The sequence below is a fragment of the Crocodylus siamensis genome, chromosome 9, assembly GCF_052110815.1.
Source record: "Crocodylus siamensis isolate JL-2025a chromosome 9, ASM5211081v1, whole genome shotgun sequence".
In the NCBI taxonomy this organism is placed as follows: Eukaryota; Metazoa; Chordata; order Crocodylia; family Crocodylidae; genus Crocodylus; species Crocodylus siamensis.
The window spans coordinates 31,950,860-31,971,426 of record NC_143403.1 but is presented as its reverse complement, the minus strand read 5'-3'; the positions used below and the strand labels follow the sequence as shown (position 1 = coordinate 31,971,426).

The window sequence follows — 20,567 nt, the reverse complement described above, 5'->3', positions numbered from 1 at the left end:
CAGGCGCAGGAAATGGGCGGATGAGAACCTGATGGTGTTCAACACCGAAAAATGCAAGGTTCTCCACCTTGGGAGGAAAAATCTGCAGCATGCTTATAGGCTGGCTAGCACTAGATGAAAAGGTCATGACTGACCACAAGATGAATGTGAACCTTCAAATGTGATGTTGCAGCTAGTAAAGTGAGCAAAATGCTGGCTTGCATCCACAGATGCTTCTCAAGCAAATCCCAGGACATCTTTCTCTCATTGTACTTGGCCTTGGAAGGCCACAGCTAGAGTACTGAGTCCAGTTTTGGGCTCCACAATTCAAAAACAATGCAGAGAAGCTTGAGAGAGTACAGAGGAGAGCCACATGCATGACCAGAGGTCAGGAAAACAGACCTTATGATGAGAGGCTGAGAGCCATGGGATGGGACTCTTCAGCCTGGAATAGCGCAGGCTCAGGGGTGATCTGGTGGCTGCCTATAAGTTTATCGGGGTGTTCACCAGGATCTGGCAGAACATCTGTTCACCAGAGTGCCCCACTGGATGACAAGATCAAATGGTCAAAAACTCCTTATGTTTCAGGCTGGACATAAGGAAGAACTTCTTTACTGTCCGAGCCCCCAAGGTCTGGAATAGACTGTTGCCAGAGGTGGTTCAAGCACCTACTCTGAACACCTGCAAGAAACATTCAGATGTGTACCTTGCTGGGATCCCATGATCTCTGCTAACTTCCTGCCCCTGGGGCACAGGGCTGGACTCGATGATCTTCCGAGGTCCCTTCCAGCCCTAATGTCTATGAAATCTACTTACTACCTAGATACCAGCAGGAACGGCAGGACCACCTGTAAAGAGAATAGAAAGACAATCTGGGCATCAACCTTCCCCTTTTCCAGAGTGCAGCATATCTCATCAGCAAGTGACCCACCACCCTCATCTTTCCAACTGGCTTCAGGCTTTGGAGGGTATCAGCCTTGGGGCTCTGAGATGCAGTGCAAGAGTCTCACACAAGAAACAAGGTTAATTAGGGGGCTCTGTCAGCCGGGTCCACGTGTGACTGAGGCACGGGCTCACTAAAGGAGGTAACAGCTGAAGAAAACAAGCGTCGGAGACCCAGTAAGGGGCGTTTTGGTTTTACTGAAGTTACCCAAGCGGGGGGAGGCGGCTTTTCAAACAAACGAAGCCAGAGCTGGGACTACAACGGACGAGGGGGACGCGGCTCTCCGCTCTCGCACCCTTTGGAGCAGGGGCGTTCAACCTCCGGCTTGCGGCACCGTCTCCCGTTGGTGGAGCCCCAGCCTCCGGCGCCGCATCCCAGGGCCCGACCGCGGGGCAAGGGGGAAGGGACTTGGCGCGCACTCACCTGCCCGAGTCGGGCCCTGACTCTCTCGCCGTGGCACCCGATCACCACCGCACGCTGCGCATGCGCGCCCGCTGAGCGCGACGACGACGTCATCAGGCGGCGCCCGCCGCCCCCACGCAAGTAAGACCATGGCGCTGAGCGCGGCAGGGCTGGCGGCCCCCCGGGGGCTCGTGTGGCGAGTGCTGCTGCGCTGGGCTCAGAGCAGCGCCGGGGCCGGGGCCGGGGCCGGGGCCGAGGCCGAGGTCCCCGAGCACGTGGTGCGGGTGCCCTGGGCCGCGCGGCAGCAGCAGCAGCGGCGGCGGCGGCAGGTGGCGACGGGGCCGGCGGTCCCGACGCGGGCGGGGAAGTTTCTGCTGTGGAGCCGGCGACAGGAGCTGAGCCAGCCAAGTCGCCTGACGCTAGGCCGCTGGGAGGCGCCGCGCCTGGTGTCGGCGGGCTGGAAACACCGGCTGTCCTGCGGCGACTACTTCCAGTTGGAGCGCGCCCAGGACTTGGCGCCGGCGCTCGTGCCGCCGCAGGCCGAGGGGGGCGACGCGTCCTTCGAGGCGCTGGGGCTGGAGCCGGCGCTGGTGTCCGCCCTGGACGCGCTGTCCTTTGGGCGGCCCACTGCCGTGCAGCGCCGCACAATCCCCGCCCTGCTGCGCGGCCGCCACGCGATCTGCGCCGCCGAGACGGGCAGCGGGAAGACCCTGGCCTACCTGCTGCCGCTACTGCAGCGGCTCCTTGCGGGGCCCCGGCCCCAGCTGCGCTCGGGCCAGACTCCCAGCCCCCTCAGCCTGGTGCTGCTGCCATCGCGGGAGCTGGCGGAGCAGGTGCGCGCAGTGGCTGCCTCCCTGTGCTGGCCGCTGGGCCTGCGGGTGCGGGAGATCGGCGGGGGCCGGGGCATGGGCAACGTGAAGAGGCAGCTGTGTGCGGAGCCCTCCCTGGACGTGCTGCTGGCCACGCCGGGAGCCCTGTGCAAGGCGCTGCGGAAGCAGATGGTGACCCTGGAGCAGCTCAGCTGCCTGGTGCTGGATGAGGCCGACACCCTGCTGGACCCCACGTTTGTGGAGCTGGTGGAGGAGGTGCTGGCACATGCTCCCCTGACCTGCACCCCCCAGGATTTGACTGATCCGTGGGATGTCAAAACCCAGTTGGTGGTTGTCGGAGCCACCTTCCCGGGAGGCCTAAGCCGGCTGCTGAGCAAGTTTACTGACATTGGCCACTTTGTCAGACTTGTCAGTCAGAGCCTGCATTGCCTCCTACCCCACATCCAGCAGAAATTTGTCCGGATCAAAGGCAGAGACAAAGTGTCTGAGCTGCTGCAGCTCATCAAGGTCCAGAGCCCTTCCAGTGGAGCCCTCCTTGTCTTCTGTAACAAGGCCCCCACAGTCAACTGGCTCAGCTACATCTTTGATGATCACAAAATCAAACACTTGAGACTGCAGGGCCAGATGCCTGCAGCCGTGAGAGCAGGTATCTTCTCTGCCTTCCAGAAGGGAGAGAAGGACATCCTTGTCTGCACTGATTTAGCCTCCCGAGGACTGGATACCAGCCGCGTGGAGCTGATAGTGAACTATGACTTCCCAGACACCCTGCAGGACTATCTCCATCGGGTAGGGCGTGTTGGGCGTGTGGGAAGCCAGAAGCCTGGATCTGCAATTAGTTACGTGACACATCCATGGGATGTTGACCTGGTGAGGAAGATAGAGACTGCAGCCCGGAGAAGGACTAGTCTCCTGGGTATGAAGACTTCCATTGATGAGCCTTTACCTGAAACAGACTCAACTCAGACTGCCAAACAGCAATGAACTTTGTGTCTGAGTTAGACTTAGGCTCCTAATAAAGGCTCACTGTTATACTTAATACTAACACTCTTATGTTTGTGACCCAGAATGTAAACGTGATAGCCAAAGAATTTAAGCTTTTAGTTGCATCATGACCCAAAGGTGTATTGATTCATTTCAGTTGTAGCGGTTACTTTGCACTTTTGGAAAATCAAATTGCAGTAACATGCAACAGGTAGTTAAAATGCTTTTAGGGAAGGCTTGAAATTTGACATTCTCCATTTCATTGCTTTTGATCTATTTGTTTAAAGCTCATTAATATTAAATTTGATGTAAATCAGGTCTATTTGGATAAAAAAAAATAGGTTAAGATTATGTAGTCACTATAATCCTAAAATTTTTATTTCATTAATATTCTAATATAGGTGGCTAGCTACATTAGCCTGATGTCAGGCAGAAGATAGGGTGGGGCAGCACCCTTGAAACTGGTTCAGAGAGGCATGAGTTTTCACAGACAGCAATCTACTGTGTCAGATGCTAGGAAAGGACTCCCATTTCTATCTCTCTGTTTCTATCTTGCTTACCTTCGGGCTGTTCTGATATAATATTAGCAACAGCCAGGAACTGAATATTAGGTGAAGGTTAAAATAACAATTATTGTGGAAATATGTTGCCTCTTCCCTCAAGTGTGTAAAAGGTTATATATCTGGTATAACTATTGTAAATTAAGGTTTGTTTATCTCCAGCACAGATGGGTGTAGTGGAAGTTTCTGGATCATAATCTAACCTTCTATCTAAACTCTGACGTTGCAGAAAAAAACTATCTCCCTAGGTCTACAGTGTCACAGTACAATACAGATACAGATGTTTTTTCCTAGAAATACACACCAGGTATTTTGAAAGTGGAGCTAGGATACCATGGAAAGAAATCAGAAGGAAAATGCTGGTTAAGTAGTTTGTACTCCAAGGTTACCCCCCAGTAGTACATTTGTAGTATTTTATAGGTTGAAGAGAGAGGCCTTTCACACTTCCTTTATGAAAGTTCTTTTGCTTGTTTTTTATTATGTATTCAGACTCTTTAATTGTTGAAATATTAGGGTAAGTAGAATTACTGTGGTGAGACGAAAGTACTTCTCAGAGTGCCGTTCACGAGTAAATCAAAGCACTGTATAAAGGGGGGTCATAGTGCATCAGGCACCCGGAGATGAAATGACTTGGTCATGGTCACCAAGTAGGCCATTGATTGTACTGGAAATAAGATGTAGGTTCCATGAATCCTACTGTGGTACACGGATATTTAACACCTAAATAAAACTCCTTTGTTAAAAGAGTTGGAGTCAAAACTGTCCCCCTTAATTCTTTGAGAGCCAATGTAGATTCTGTGTTCCCTCCTTTTGCCTCTTCCAAGCAGCTGCACTAAAAGCATCATGGACTGTGTGTCAGTCTGCAAGGTGAAGGAGTAGGAAAATAGGGGAGTGAAAGGTATTGTTGAGCTCTCCCATGTCTGCGCTCAGAAATAAGTTTTAATGGATGAGGACAGTTTTACAAGTTTGTCCAAAGTCTGTCTTCTCTGACTCCCCTGCATTATGTCATAGACTGAAAAGGAAATGCTTTGACCAAATACTGCCTATAGCAGTGTGAGTGGGCAAGTTATTGCTTTTGAATGGAATTGTTTTCTGGTGAGTGGCTTCATTACTTGTCTGATTTTTAAGGAAGTTAAGCCCTATTTTTGGGTTTTTAGTCAATTATTAGTGTTAGAAAACAAAATTTTGATACATAGCTGAGATTTATTACAGATCCTTTCCCACTTAATCCATCTTTCTGAGCACGTGCTTATATCCCCTCTGTCAACTCAGGGGTGTGGAAAGTGCTAATATGGTCAAAAGACTAATTATTGAAAAGATCAGAACAGGATATTTCTGTGTTATTTTTTTGCAAGGGAAATTGTGCAGCTTGAAGGCATTTCATTCTGGTCGCTGGGGAGGGAAAAATCCCCACTGTGGATAAAACCTTTCATGACAGCCTTTAGAATAAAATCTGTAATGAAAACTAGATGTTGGACACTAGTAATCTATTCACATTACAGCAGTGAGAAGAACATTGTGGGGAATCTTCAAGCTGTAGTGTTCTTTTATTCCCAGTTGGTAAAGAGATGACTGGAATAGCAATGCAGTAAAAGAACCTGGCAACCCTTGTATTTTGACTACATTAAGCATTATGTGCCGCTTGTCATCCACTGTGAAGTTAATTGCAAATTTTTGTCTGTATATGTGCATAGGAAGAAACAATACCAAAGATCCATGGCAGTATGCAAGAAGAACCTTTTGGGTATAATTTATGGGATGGGCTAAAGCAGTATTAATATTTTCAAGTGGCTTCTGCATGGATGTTACTTGTATTCTAGCAACCTCATATTAATTCCAGATGGAGATTGTGCACTGAAACCTTACATTTCAACTTCCTTAAAATAACTTCATTTCGTTGTCTGTTCTGTAGTCCTCTGTTAGCTACAGTCAGCTCACACAGTTTCTTTTTACCATCTTGTACCATCTTTACTTTTCCCAAAGCCTGACAAAGGGACTTGGATCCTGAAAGCTTGCAGAAAAGAACAATTTTCTGTGACTTTCCAGTTGGTCTAATAAAAGGCATCATTTTGGAACCAAGGGTTCTAGTTTTTTGTATTACTCAAAGCACTAAGCAAATCAGACCCTCTGATTCTGCCACTGGATTTACTGAAACCAATCACTGAGGCCTAGTCTGCAGTATAAATTTGGTCAGCTGGGAGGGAACGATGAGAGGGAAGCAGCATGTTTGTTCTTCAGCTTGAAAACAAGTCTCAGCAAACAAAAAACAACATGCAGTTAGAGTTCAGGTCTCTGTTATGGTCCATAATAAATGGTTCACTGAGAGAGTATTTCAGGATATGATTGCCTCTTTCCAGAGGTGGGTAAGTGTTTCTGATATAGGAAAACAGTTACAGTTGTTAAAGAAGTTATGTCACAGCATTCCATTGCATTAGCCCATGCATGTACGTGCTAACAGTCTCTACCAGAATATTTTTGACTGCTTAGATTTAATGGCTATGCCCCGACCTGAGCAGATGGAACTGACCTTGTACACACAAAACTAGTATGGTGTTTTGGAATCAAAGTACCAGAGTTTTAATTTCCTTCTGTATTGATTGTACAAAATGGATCCTGGTCATTTGGTTGGTAAATGAAAATGTCAGGACAAAATCCTTTTTTTTTACTGTGGATCTACTATCTTATACTGAAGAAGTTGAGTGATATAAGTTCATACAGGTGTCCCTAACTTTATGCAGGTTCCTTATGTGCACATTCACTCTTATGCGGTGACCTTTTTATACCAAAAATTCCTTATATGCGAGGTAAATTCACTCTTAAACAAATGGTGTGGTGGAAGCCCACAGTCAGATGCTTTGTGCGTTGCAGGAGTTACGTGCACCAAAATACAGTCTCCTGTGTGGATCTGTGCTCCTCGCTCATTGTCTGTAGTGCGTTTCTGTAGTTGCCGTCCCCATTATGGCTTCTAAGCATCCCACTTGCTTATCTCCTGCCCCCTCCCTGGTCCATCAGTGAAACCTTCACCACCTTCTTTTGTCACGAACTAAACATTCACCACCATCTTGTGCTTGTGTGCGCTGTCTGCCATTGATGAGTACCAAAATTGTCTTGTAAAAGTGGTAGAAATGGGTCTGGGGGTCAGTATAGTTGAGGTCTTGGAACATATCTCTATTTGTACATTGTAAAGTGGGTTCCCTTTATGCAGAATTGAGTTATGTACCCTTTTCCAGGAACACATGTACCGCATAAAGTGAGGGTCCCATGAGATACACATCCCTGCCTCATGGGCTGCACCCCCCACAAGTGTTCACGGCACATCAAAGCTGTTTGACATACTGCAATCTGCACGTGCTGCTGTGCACCGTGCTGTGTTGCTAATTTGCAACATGACAGGTTTTTTTTGATGCAGATCCTAGTATCAAAAAAAGAAGCAACCTGTAAAAAATGGTGTGGGACATGGCAGCAGCATGTGCTGCTAGAAATGGGAGCCTAGCTGGTCAGAGCCACACTCTGGCTGCTGGCCAGGCTCTGAGCGGCTGGCTCAACGCCACTGCTGGCCCAGGAGGCCCTCCAGGATTCCTGGTAAGGCTGCAGGAGCCAGTGACCCCAGCCTCCCCTATCCCACCTGGGTTCCTTTGCCTTGTGCCAGAGTGCATGTGCTGGGGCGTGCTGTTTTTCTTGCAGGAAATGTGTGCACCTGCACGTGCATGCTTGGTGGGGGACAAGTCCATGGAGGACAAAGTGAGCCACACAGACTCTGTTTGATTTGGTTACATAGATGTCAATTCCTGACTTCTAATCTTGTATTAAATTGGTAGACTGCTGTCTTCTAATCATTACACATTGATATCAATAGTTCGCAAAGGTAATAAGAACAATATATTCCATCCACTATAGATAAGAGAAGGATTTTTATGTGGAGGGAAATTTTTTAAAACCTGCATGTTTTCTATCAGAGGTTTCTGATTATACCAGGTTCATAAAGGATATTTGAGTCTCAATTGTTATAAGGGTAAAAACTATTTATAAATACTACAGGCTTAAATGATTGACAGATGCTATAAGTAAGCTGTAGACATGAGTGGTATATATTATAGATAACTGCAAGCAAAACAGTTTAAACTATAATACATGGTTGTTAGTAACTTAGTAGCCTCTGGGATGATCATTTAATCCTTTATAAATCATTAATTGATTGAACTTTAATAGCCTGTGATTGATGAAACTTTAATAGATGGTGATAATTTAGAACATTTATGAGACCATTGGTCAAACTTCATGAATCCCTTCAGTAGCAGATCATCTTATGTGAGTCAGTTTATCCTAGCTCAGTCTAAATTGCTGCACACAGTATTTTAATGCAGTATTGTCAAATGACATAATTACATAACAATGAGAAATAAGATTGTTCCAGCCAATTTTACAGAATGAACTAGTGACACTTTTGTATGTTTACAAATAGCAGCTCTTATCAGTAATGCTCAGTATGGATGATCCAATCAAATAGTGACTGTGGTACAATTCTATAAAATGAGGCCTTTTCTCTTAATTTCAAGTGACACACTGTCCAATAAAAGCATCTGGATAGATATGCTTTACAGTACATGTACCAGCAAAACTATTTGTATGCAGTATCTTCAAAGAGAGAAAGAATGACACAAAGGCTATGGGTGAATAAACTATTATGTGTGCACTTCTGCCACAAGGTAAATGAAAGATAGGCTGCAATAGCTTTGCCTTTATTGGAAGAGTGCTTAGCAAATCTGTCTCATTCATATAGACCAGTACTAGAGGCAATAATTAATATTATCAGTTGCATTCAGGTGAATACTAGCATCTAATCCCAGAAGTATGAAGGCAATAAAGAGATGCCAAATAGAAATGCACAGATCTCTAAGAGCAAATTGTGGCTAAGGTTATGCATGTTCCTCCTGCTCTTCTTAAGGAAATCCTTTGTGAAACAGGAAGACCTAATCAAAGCTAATGAATTCAAAATAAGCCCAACCAACACAACCTAGAAACACTAATGCCCTGACATTAGTTAAGACACAATATCACTGAACACTTCAAGGCTCTTCCTTAACTACTACAAGTAATTTCTCCAATATTACGTTTCCACTTGTGTTTAACCTCGTCACTGACAGCTTTTTTTTACAACACAGGTCTGTGTTGTTTCCTTTCTGATTAAACTACCTTCTATATAAACTTCTGTCTCAACATCTTTATAGGGATCTACAGATACCAAAGATTTCACAGAACCCATCACCAGGATATCCAAGTTCCATAGGTTTACAGAATCCAGTGTTTAATAGGCCATGACAACCAGCTCTGTGAACTGTTTTCAACAGATTTATGGAGGGCCGACTCCTGCAACGCTACTGATTTAATGAATGAGTTATTCTTACAAAGCACATGCTAATCTTGAATTAAATCAGTAGGAGTCAGATTTTTTTACCCATTTTTTTTTAACATTAATTTCTTCTGAAAGAGATTCCTTTCTGTATGCCCAGTTCACACATTAGTTGTTGAATGGGTGGTGGAGAAGTTCTCCGTACGTATTCTCACCAGCTTCTCAGCAGGAGCTGGCTTCAGGAGGAACTTGCAGGTGAAGACTTGCTGACAAGCCTTGCGGAAGTTCTCAGAGAGGAACGCATAGATGATAGGGTTAATGCAAGAGTTCCCATATGCTAAGCAGTGAGAGATAATGCGAAAGGTGAAGGAGATATTGTTCAGTGGAAATTGCCCAAACTCTGCCCACATGGTGATGATGTGATGTGGCAGCCAGGAGATCAAGAACACAGCAACCACGAGTAGTACTGTCTGTGCTGTCTGGAAAAGATAAAAACAATATGTTAAATAATATCATTAGTGTTTGAGAAGGCCTGTTCTGAACATGAGTTATAAATTAGGTTTGTGTCCCTAATCCTATTCCCAACCTTTTGGTGGCAAAGATTGCACTAGCCCCTGTTGGATCAGTGATCAAATCCCATATGACACATTGCTTTATTATTATTAATCACATATTTTACAGTAATATCTAAGAGTTGTTATCCAGTCTAAAATGGTAGATAAAGACAGTGGTTGATAGTTCCTACCTACAAGAGCTTACATGGGAGAGCTGTGGGCTCTCCCATGCAGTTTCTGGGCAAGGAAGGTGCTTCAGGAAGCAGTAAGGAGGGGTTGGGAGTCAGCTGGCACCCATTTTACTCCCTCCTTCTCAGTACAGCAATTTTGGCTACTCCTATGTGTGTTTCTCAAACAGGCAATTACTTTGGGCAGAGGGTTGCTTACTGAGTTTTGGCAAGCCATCGAGGGCCACATGACAGGTAGCCAGGGGCAGATGCATATTAATTTTCTGAATTTTTTAGGGGCCCTGCAGGCCAGATAGAATGGCCTGGTGGGCTGCATTTGGCCCACTCCTGTTCTAAAATGTTAAAAGTGACACATTTGTTTTGTTTCAGGTTTTTGGGGTTTTTTTAATTCTATACTGCAGCAATACTTCTCTTATGAATAGTGCCTCTGAGTTTGCTTTCCTAGGCCGGATCCAGACATGCAGACATGTGCAGTTAGTGAGGCCCCAAACTGCACACCTGGTAAGTTAAAATGTGCCCTATGCTGCAAATTTGCAGTGTGGGGGCAAAATTTGCTACAGGGAAGTCCCAGTAGCAAAAAAATCAAAAAACCACTGTCAAGAAAAGCAGTATGGCACATACTACAGGAGTGTCCAGAGGTTCAGTCCTTCTGGGAGATGCTCAGACTGCTGGCCAGAGCATCTCCTTTCTAGTTCCACACCGGCTCCACCAGCATTCCAGGAGCTGGGAGGAGAGGGGAAATGGCAGTTTCCCCAAAGCGGGGCTTTTTGCCCTGCTCCAAAGCACACATGTAGGGTTGTGCACTGGGACAAAAAGTAGTGGCTTCAATTTGTGCAGCTACTTTTTTTTGCTGCTCAAGAGCATGCCCCTGCATGTGGGGATATGCCCCAAGAGTTGAATGATAGCTCCTGTGAACAGTACAGAGGATGACTTCTCCTGTCATTGAAATTCAGCAATGATGTTTTAGTTCAGTGCAATGGAATCATTTGAGGTAGATCTTACCCACAGTTAAATTACTGCAGGTGTAGATCTAGCTTTTTTCTCTTCTAATAAAGTCAGCCCCATTGTAGTACCTACAATGCTGGGGTTCAGCAGTCTCAAGAGGAAGAACACAACCTTTAGTTTTGCTGCATGCTTTCAGGATGTTTCCTATCCAAGTACTCATATGATTCATCTCCACTTCTCTTGGTTGCCTAAACCAAAGGAGGATGATTGCCTATACCAAACTGATGAGGAGGCAGAATATTGTGTTCTGCAACAAAGCTATGAAACAAAGTTGTAACACATGGATTTCCGATACTCCAATGACAGAGGTAGTTCAAGGATAAATTGATTTGTGGTTTTTATCTGTGAAGCTGCTCTTGAGGTAATGGGCAACTAAATGGCAAAAGAAATTTAGTGTAGATACGTATAAAGTGATGTCCATGGGCAAAAATAACTCAAAATCTACCTACTTTATGATAGGCTCTACATTAGCTGCTACCACACAGAGAAGAGATCTGGGAGTCCTTGTGGACAGTATTCTTAGAACAACAGCTCAGTTGGCATCAAAAGGGCAAACAAAATGTTAGTAGTAAGAAGGGAAGTTTAAACAAAACAGATAGTACCATTATGCTCCACTATAAATCCCAGTTTTGCTCCTCATACTTCAAAAAGGATATAAAAAACTAGAAAATTAGAACGGCAACAAAGACAAAAGTGGTTTGGAGGGGCTTCCATATAAGGAGAAGCTAAGGAGGCTAAGCCTACTCAGTTTAGAAATGAGACACTTGAGGAAGGATATGATAAGGATTTATAAAATACTAAATGGTAAGGAAAAAGTAAATAGGAGTTTATTGTTTACTCTTTTATGATACAAGAACTGGGGTTCAAAATGAAACTAATATAGGGGTAGGCAACCCACAGAACAGGTGCCAGAGAATGGCTGAAGGCCTTTTGTTTGGCATGGGTGCCTCCAGGCGGGTGGTGGGGAAATGGCTGGGATTGCATTGCCACAACCAAGATTGAGCCCCTCATGGCTCCCCTGCTATGTGCCCCGGCACACCAACATCTTACAAATTGAGGTTGCAGGTATTTTTGGCACTCTGCCCAAACTTTTGCTGATCCCTGAACTAGTAGGTAGTAAATTTTAAAATAACAACAGCAAGTTGGGTTTTTTGGGGGTTTTTTTCCACACAGCATGTAATTAAAGCAGGGGTGGGCAAATTACAGGCTATGGGCTGTATACAGACCACCAATTGATTCTGTCCAGCCCAGGGAGCCAGCAGACCCCAGAGCTGCTGCCTGCCTGTTGGCCAGATAGAATCAATCAGCAGGCCCATAAGCATTGGCTCTGGCTCCAGATATGCTGGGTGGAAGTAGCTGTGCCCACCCATCCGCCACCCCTGGCACCGCATGGTAGCCTGGGAGATGAAGTCTGACTAACCCTGCAGTTCAGGGTGGGTGGGTGGGGATGCTTCTAACCAGCACCCCCTGCCTGCCTGCTCAGCACCGCACAGCAGGGGGAATGGGTGAAGGGAGGAACTGAGCTCCCCACCTTACCCTGACCCCCCCCAGCTGGGTGTTCACAGTGGGTGGGGGGAGGCCAAGAGTTGGGGGTATTTCTTCCCCCACCCCTGCAGCACAGCTCCACGGGGCTGTGCATGCAACAGCCTGTCCCTGACACAGCACAACTCTTACCTTTGTGTCAGCCAAGCTGGGTAATGTGATGGGGGTTTGGTGGAGAGGGAGTGGGAGAGCAGAGATAAGACAAGATACTACAGCCCTGGGTGGACTCATGCTCCTGCTTCTGCTGCTGATCTAGTGCCAGCCCAGCCCAGCCCAGCTGGTGTGTGTGTGTGCATGCACGCATGCGCTTGTTTGTGTGCGTGCACACACACAGCCTTCAACAGCTACCAAAACTTATTGAGTGGCCCACAAGGTATGTGGAAACTTACACTTTAACCAGATTCAAAAAGGAAATGGACAAATTAATGGAGAGGAGGTGAACCAGTAGCTATTGAGCACTGGAGTTAGGGATATAGCCTCTGAATCAGCACTTCCTAGACCTCAAATGCTGGAGGCTGCAAGTGGGAGAGGAACAGTGGAAAAAACCCTGGTCATACCCTGTTCAATTTCCCTTTCAGCATCCATTTTCTGCCACTGTGTGACATGGGATACTGGGCAAAATAGGCATATGGTCTGACCCAGTAAATAGCACCAATGTAGTGAATGAAATCAATAAGAAATTAAAACTTAGTAAGTGGAAATGTTTGCACTGTCAAAGAATCCAGGATATAGAAGGCTGGAAAGAACCATAAAATAGCGTCTAATCCATCTTTTCATTCATGCTGGTTTAATGACAACAGCCACCATGGCTGTGCCCCTGCACAAATTTGATAGCTAAACACTCTCATAGAATATAAAAACATAAGAACTGATGTTCTGGCGGTAGCTTGGAAAAATTACCTCCCCAAATGTGATCAAACAGGTGTGGAAAACAGTTGCTATAAAATACTGCCCAGGTAGATGGGTAAAATGAATGGAGGGCGGTTTTGGGTAACAAGCTAAGAAAAATTGTGGAAGGAGTAAGGTGGCCAGAAGACTAAAACAGGAAGGCAAGAGGCAGCTGGGGATATGTAGGAAGACTCCTTAGCTGCTTAAGAGGGTTCCTGGAATGGCTTGGGTTCCAGAGGTGAGGGTTGGCCTGGTTTTGTTTGCTTCTCTTCTCTGCTGAAGGCCAAGTTATGGCCTGGAATTAGTGGGTAGATTACTATGGAACCCAAGATTAGGAGTCCCTGGCTTGACTTTCTGCACTTTGGGAGAAAACATAGGGGAAACCCCCCACAACATAGCTCTCTCTCTTTTCCCCTGTTGCCACATGCTTCTAAACTTAAAACAGCCAGTTTTTATTAAAAAAAGGCTGAGAATTTTCTTCTCTAACTGCATATTTTTAGTATTATATTATTATTTATACCACATCACCTTAATTAGTATGATGTTTTGTGAATATCTAGTAGCCATAAAAGTACATGAATTAATGTATGGGGACTTCTCACAACAAAACAATGAAGCGAAATCCAACCCTTCATTTTGGCTTAAGGTTTAATATCCTGGCCTGGTACAACCTCTGCAGTTCAGTTTCACAGTTCTGTCAACAGTTCCCTACTATTTATTCAAGTGGATAACATGTAATTATTTTCCTAGAACAGAGGTAATTTTCTTGTGAATTAATTAAATGAGTTTATTACAGCTTGAACTGCCTACATATAGCTGTTGCTTAACACACTGGTGTGAAATCAGTATGACTTCCTCTGTAGTATTTTATCTCAGTCTGTGTCAGGTAATTTATATATACATACGATCATTTGCAGTAAGATGAAAACCCACCTCAAAACAAATACAGAGACATGTAAGAACCATTCCATTCAACTCTGGTGACCATCTGACCAGAACTTTTTGGGAGAAGAAAGTACAAAAAAAAGTTATAAAATACACATAGAAGCAAAAGTGATTTTTATATATTCAATCTGAGACTTCTTTGAATTTTATGATTCTTGGGAAGAACTAAAGAATCCACCCTTCGAAACTTAGATTCCTTTAAAATTTCTGGAAGCTTGATAGGTATTTAAGCACCAAAAATTCACTAGTCACTTTAAAATACCAAAAACATGTTCTATTTCCTATAGACACTTTTGTATGTATGCTTAGTGCAAGGAATTTTTCCAGTGCTGCATAAATCAAATGATAATACCTTTTGCAAAACCCATACATTGAACGCCAACAGACAAATCATTAACAGAAAGGCTTTTAGCTTGTAATAAAATATAAAGCTAATGCAACTTGTTTTAACTGGGTAGAAAAAAACTCTTTTTTTCTTAAATAGCTGGTCACAAATATCAGTGTTACAATTTTTGTTATTCACAAAACGTTTGTCTAGACATACTATTCAGAGAATTTACTCTGTTTATTACTACTCATTCAAACTGCTTGTTGTTCAGTGTAATCAAGGGAAGAAAAGGTGAAGTTAAATGAGCAGAAAATTCCAGTTTGATGAGCAGTTTAACAAACACTGAAGCTACTGAAAAGCTATTCAGAACTGGATTTTTTCAGATAAGTGAAACAGTTACAAGTTAATGTATTAAATAAGCTTAAAAGAAAACTGCTTAAAATATCATCAGTTGCAAGTTCTTGTACTGTATCAAATTTAAGAATAGAGAGAGAGAGTGCTGTATTCAGTTGAGCTTAAAAAGAAATCTGTTAAAGTGGCAAAAAATGTAGCATTTTAAACAACCAGGGATATGCTATAATTTACAGAGAGGGAAGGGAAGCACAGGCCAGGAGAAGAACAGGATTGTGTCAATATAAATATGATTTATTCAAGTAAGGTTTGTTATCTTAGAGTACTTGAGATACTAGCCAAATTCCATTCCTGACCTCAGAGTAGCTGTTCTTAAACAACAACATTTTAAAAACCAATTGTGGAACAAGAAATCATCCACAGACTGCATTGTATTAAGTATGGTCTCAACATTTTGAGTTCTTATTCCATTACCTGTACTAACTTTAATAAGCCCTATGTCTTGGAATTGTTAGGAAGAGATGGGATTCACCTGACAAAGAAAGGGAAGAGCATCTTCCCTTTTAGGCTCATTTACCTAGTGAGGAGATCTTTAAACTAGGTTCTCTGAGGGATGGAGACCAAAGCCATGGGGAAAGTGGGTGATCTGGAGGAAGCACAAGCAGGAGGGGGCAACAAAGGAGACCTTCTCATTCTTTCTGACAAAGTAGCAATTGGCTGGTTACCTCAGGTACATGAATGCATGCAGCCTGGGAAACAAGCAGGAAGAATTGGAAATCCTGGCATAGTCATGGAACTATGATGTGATTGGAATACAACAGATTTGGTGGGATAGCTTGGATGATGGATGGGTATAAACTTCAGGAAGGACAGGCAAGGGAGGAGAGGGGGAGGAGTTTATGTAAAAGAGCTGTGTGATTGCTCTGAGCTCCAGCATGATATTGGAGATAGTTGAAAGTCTCTGGGTTTGGGTCAGAGGAGAGAACAGGAAGGGTGATGTCATAATGGGTGTGTGCTACAGACTCCCAGACCAGGAAGATGAGGTGGATGAGGCTTCTTCAAACAGCTAATGGAAGTTTCCTGATCACAGGCCCTGGTTCTCATGCGGCGCTGCAATCACCCTGATATCTGCTGGGAGAGCAATACAGCAGTGCACAGGCAAGGGCCCTGGACTTCAGAAAAGTAGACTTTAACTCACTCAGGAAAGTGATGGACAGGATTAGGAAAGTGATGGGCAGGAGTAGGAAAGGAGTCCAGGAGATCTGGTTGTACTTTCAAGAAACATTACTGGGAGTATACGAACCATCCCAGTGCAAAGGAAGATTAACAAATATGGCAGAAGACCAGCTTGGCTTAGCAGGGAATTCTTCAATGAGCTAAAACACAGAAAGGAAGCTTACAAGAAGTGAAAACTTGAACAAACAACTAAGGAGGAGTATAGGAATATTGCTCAGGCATGCAGGGAAGGAATCAGGAAGCCCAAAGTGCAATCAGAGTTGCAGCTAGCAAGGGACATGAAGGGTAACAAAAAGGGTTTCTGTAAGTATGTCAGCAACAACAGGAAGGTCAGGGAAAGTCTGGGTCCTTTACTGAATTGGAGAGGGAACCTAGTGACAGATGATGGGGAAAAGGCTTATTTACCTCAGTTTTCACAGGCAAAGTCAGCTCCCAGACTATGGCACCTGGCAGCACAGTTTGGGAAGAAGATGAACAGCTGAAAGTGCTGAAAGAACAGGTTAGGGACTATTTAGAAAAGCTGGATGCGTACAAGTCAATGGAGCTAGATGTGATGCACCCAATGGTGCTAAGAGAGTTGCCCTATGTGATTTCAGAGCTGCTGACCATCATCTTTGGAAACTCATGGCGATCAGGTGATTGGTCCTGGATGATTGAAAAAAGAGCAAATTAAGTGCCCATCTTTAAGAAAGGGAAGAGGAAAGATTCAGGGAACTACAGACTAATCAGCCTCACCTCAGTCCCTGGAAAAATCATGGAGCAGATACTAAAGGAGTCCATTTCTAAGCACTTGGAAGAAAAGTTGACTATCAATGGTCAGCATGGATTGACCAAGGACGAGTCATGCATCACCAACTTGATTTGCCTTCTATGATGAGATGATTGGCTCTATAAGTGTGAGGAGAGCAGTGGATGTGATGGATGACAGCAAGCTGGGTGGAGTAGTAGACAGGCTGGAGGGTAGCCCTAGGATTCAGACAGACCTCAACAATTTGGAGGATTGAACCAAACGATCTCATGAAGTTCAATAAAGACAAACACAACGTCCAGCACTTGGGACAGAAAAATTCCATTAACTGGCGCAGGCTGGGGACCAACTGGTTAAGCGACAGCTCTGCAGAAAAGGACCTGGGGGTTACAGTGGACAATAAGCTGAATATGAGCCAACAGTGTGCCCTTATTGTGAAGAAGGCTAATGACATACTGTAGGAGTGCTACCAGCAGATTGAGAGAAGGGATTATTCTCTGCTATTTTGCACTGGTGAGGTCACATCTGGACTACTGTGTCCAGTTTTGGGCCCCCCACTACAGAAGGGATGTGGACAAATTGGAAGAGTCCAGCAGAGGACAACAAAAATGGTTATAGGGCTGGGGGACATGACTTATAAGGAGAGGCTGAGGGAACTGGGTTTATTTAGTCTAGAGAAGAGAAAACTGAGTGGGGATTTAATAATAGCTTTCAGCTACCTGAGGGGTGGTTACAAAGAGGATGGAGTTAGACTATTCTCCATGGTGGCAGATAACAGAACAAGGAACAAAGGTCTTAAGTTACAGCAAGGGAAGTTTAGGTTAGATATTAGGAAAAGCTTTCTCATGAGGAGGGTAGTAAAGTACTGAAACAGGTTACCTAGAGAAGTTGTGGAAACTCCATCCTGGGTTCTTAAGACCCAGGTAGACAAAGCCTTGTCTAGGATCATATAGTTGGGGATGGTCCTGTTTGAGGATAGGGTTGGACTAGATGACCTCCTGAGGTCCCTTCCCGCCCTAACTTTCTATTCTATAATTCTAATAATTATCTCATAATGACTCTATGATTCTAATTCTGAGATTCTAATAATTATCAGTTGTCTGCTCTTAAATTGTAGCTCAAGTAGAACCCACAGGACTCTATCCCTAAATAATTAAAGGATGAAATAGAGAATACATTTAAAATGATGCTACACTGGGAGGGATTGCAAATAGAGCCAGACAGAAGGCAGGTTTGAGGAGAGATTTGGGATATTTGAAATTTGGGTTTGGTCCAGATTGGACAGAAACCATCCTGGAATTTCTTGTAAAAAGTCAGTTTTTTTGCCCCTGAGCTGAAATCAGTGTTCTTATGGGTATCTCTGTTAAGACCAGCAGTGAAGTTGATTGGAGTGTCAATTCCCCTGAACAGCTGCAGGCAGGGTCCAGAAATCCCAGCAGGTATAGGGCTAATGTGGCAGTGCAATGTTCTATGACTGGAGCTGCAAGGATTCCCAACCCCAGCATAGACTCTTCAGAAATCCTGGAAGTTTCATTATTTGTCCTTTGTTGTTATTCTCTGTCCTGGAATTTGTGTGGAGATATCTTAGGTGCTTGGTAGAATGTCTCATTAGTCTCTTTCTTAATACTCCTTGATACTATTGCACCTTCCTATTCTTTGTCCCTTTGCTCTAGCAAATTAATTATTTCATTACTTTAATAAGTGACACCACAGAAGTATCTCATATAAGTTTAAAAATACGGTTGCTTTACAATCACTCTGAAGGCAGTTAACTGTGACTGGTTTGTGTTTCGGTAAGCAGAAGTAGTCTTATTAAATTTCTTAGCTTCTCTGTGTATGTTCCATTTGATAGCTATATGGAAACTAATCCAGATCACTAGTGATTTAAAAGAATCATAATTATGGCTTTATATTCTGCAAATGAAAAATTGATTTTAATTCTATGCAACTCATTCTTAAAAAGCCCCACACATGCTCATTTATTAATTATAATAAAAGTCAAGACACAGAAGTAAACACCAGTGTATTTACTGGCAGTGATTGTTCAAGTGCCTCAGAGCCATTAGAGTGTTGTTTTACACTCTCTTCTTTGGTTTTGCTATTACACAAAAATAGTAAAACTGAATTTCTACAAAGCATTGCTTAATGTTGCTTTATCTCCACATGAATCTTGAGTCTTTCTCCAGACTCAGAATCAAAAATTTGAGAAAATGAGACCTATGCATTATCTAATGGGAAATGATTTCCCTACTTCCCCTTCCTTCCTGTGTAATAACTTGCATGAACTATCACTACAGGCTGTTCCTTGGATTTCTTTTCCTGTTCCAGAATGACTAAACAAGCCTCAGCTAAAGTCTGTTTAGAATAGCTGCTCAGCTGCAGATAACTGTTGGTGTGATAGACAACATTGCATTCTGGATTAACTATTTGAATAGACTTCTGGGATTACTAGGAGCAACAAAATGAGTATTTTCTCACAAGAGAGTGCCATTTGCTCTCTGAGATGCTGTTGGTATCCTAGGACTTCTGCTTCGTTATTTAACAACTTTGTGTCTTGTATAATATCAACACTTCATAGTAGTATAGGGAATATGTCTTTACAGTCAAAGCCTGGGGGTAGATTTTTTTCTTCTTGTACAAAACCTCTATGCATCATGATCACCTATCTGCCCATGGTGTGGACTGAACTAGTGTCAGGAGTGAAGCTATTCTGTCCTTTTAATTTCTACTTATGTAGAGTCTCAGCTCTAAGGAGCACAGTCAAGGGACATGTAGTATGAGTGCAGTCAGTCACTTGTTTTGCTACTGCCTCACATGACCCTCTTATGCCAGGGTAATACCTTTGCTACTCTAGACACTTATATTTGTTTACCCAGTAGAGTTTAGATAATTTTGCAAGGCTGGTCCTAGCCCTTCTTCTGCAAAGCTGTGGAATTGCAAAGTAACAAGAAGCATGCAGTCTTTCAGCATTTTATTACTTTTAGAGGCTAATGATTTGATTGTCTGTACTGGGATCTTTCTAGATTAGGTTACAATTTATCAAGTCTTTCTTTACCCTTTTCTTTTAAAGATGGGCTCTGTGGTTGTGCTTTAGTTCTCAGACACCTCACCTCACTGTGCAGATTTGGCTTAGATGGGTTTGCTAATTTTCATCTTCAACTAGATAACTGGCCTTGTCCATACTGGGGAAGTAGCAGATTAAATATATCTTAACTTGAGTAAGGCTGTAGTCCTGTATGCCCTTGGTTACTTTGTCTGGAGAAAACTATGAATGCCAGTAGTTCCATCCATACCCTGTGCAAACAGGTGATCGTGATGCATGGGATTAAAGCAATTATTTCCCCAGGCTTTGACTGCTTTTGGTGTTTTCACATGTGGACATGAGGCAACAACATTGTCTTGGTTCTACATACATAATAAGCCCTTTGGGCATATACAAGGAACATATTTCAGTTCCTGTTGTAGCTCCTCTCATCTCTCCTGGAAAGCCAGGTGGAAGGGATAAGGAAAACACATGGAAGAATTTGCTTTCTAGACTTTTTTCAATTTCAAAATTTTATGCAGAAGTTACTAAAATAACTTCAAAATGAAAACCTTTCTAAAGCAGGTTTGACTTCGGAAAAATTCTACTGTCCAATTAAATTGACAAAGAATTGGCAAAGACATAAGCAGTTGCTAGAAATAAATGTATTATATAAATATTCAGAATTAAAAGAATAAACAGGGCTTTGTTAAAT

The 20,567-nt window shown here is 43.6% G+C and overlaps 3 protein-coding genes across 5 annotated transcripts in view; 1 reads left to right on the top strand and 2 right to left on the bottom strand.

Moving 5' to 3' along the window:
* The window catches only part of DUS2 (dihydrouridine synthase 2), a 75,114-nt gene extending 73,639 nt beyond the window's left edge, over positions 1 to 1,475 (bottom strand). The window contains exons 1-2 of one of the 3 annotated variants that reach the window (XM_090064011.1): positions 1,346 to 1,473; positions 686 to 827 (exon numbers count right to left, since the gene is read on the bottom strand). In XM_090064011.1, the coding sequence (XP_089920137.1) occupies positions 686 to 701 (16 nt within the window). In that variant the 5' untranslated portion in view covers positions 702 to 827; positions 1,346 to 1,473. Of the gene's footprint in view, positions 1 to 685; positions 828 to 1,345 lie in introns of those variants that run through there. The other 2 variants (XM_090064009.1, XM_090064012.1) reach the window with 2 other exon arrangements.
* Positions 1,474 to 4,879, top strand: DDX28 (DEAD-box helicase 28). Its single transcript, XM_090064008.1, has one exon. The coding sequence runs from the start codon at positions 1,474 to 1,476 to the stop codon at positions 3,133 to 3,135; it is 1,662 nt and encodes a 553-aa protein (XP_089920134.1). The 3' UTR covers positions 3,136 to 4,879.
* A 4,327-nt stretch (positions 4,880 to 9,206) lies between these two features.
* LOC149857275 (galanin receptor type 1-like) overlaps positions 9,207 to 20,567 on the bottom strand; it is a 71,370-nt gene continuing 60,009 nt past the window's right edge. The window contains exon 3 of the mRNA XM_090062937.1: positions 9,207 to 9,524. Coding sequence (XP_089919063.1) covers positions 9,207 to 9,524 — 318 coding nt within the window. The remainder of the gene's footprint in view (positions 9,525 to 20,567) is intronic.

Bases quoted from the DNA above. Each gene is read 5' to 3' on its own strand.
- DDX28 (XM_090064008.1), top strand. From the start codon at position 1,474: ATGGCGCTGAGCGCGGCAGGGCTGGCGGCCCCCCGGGGGCTCGTGTGG.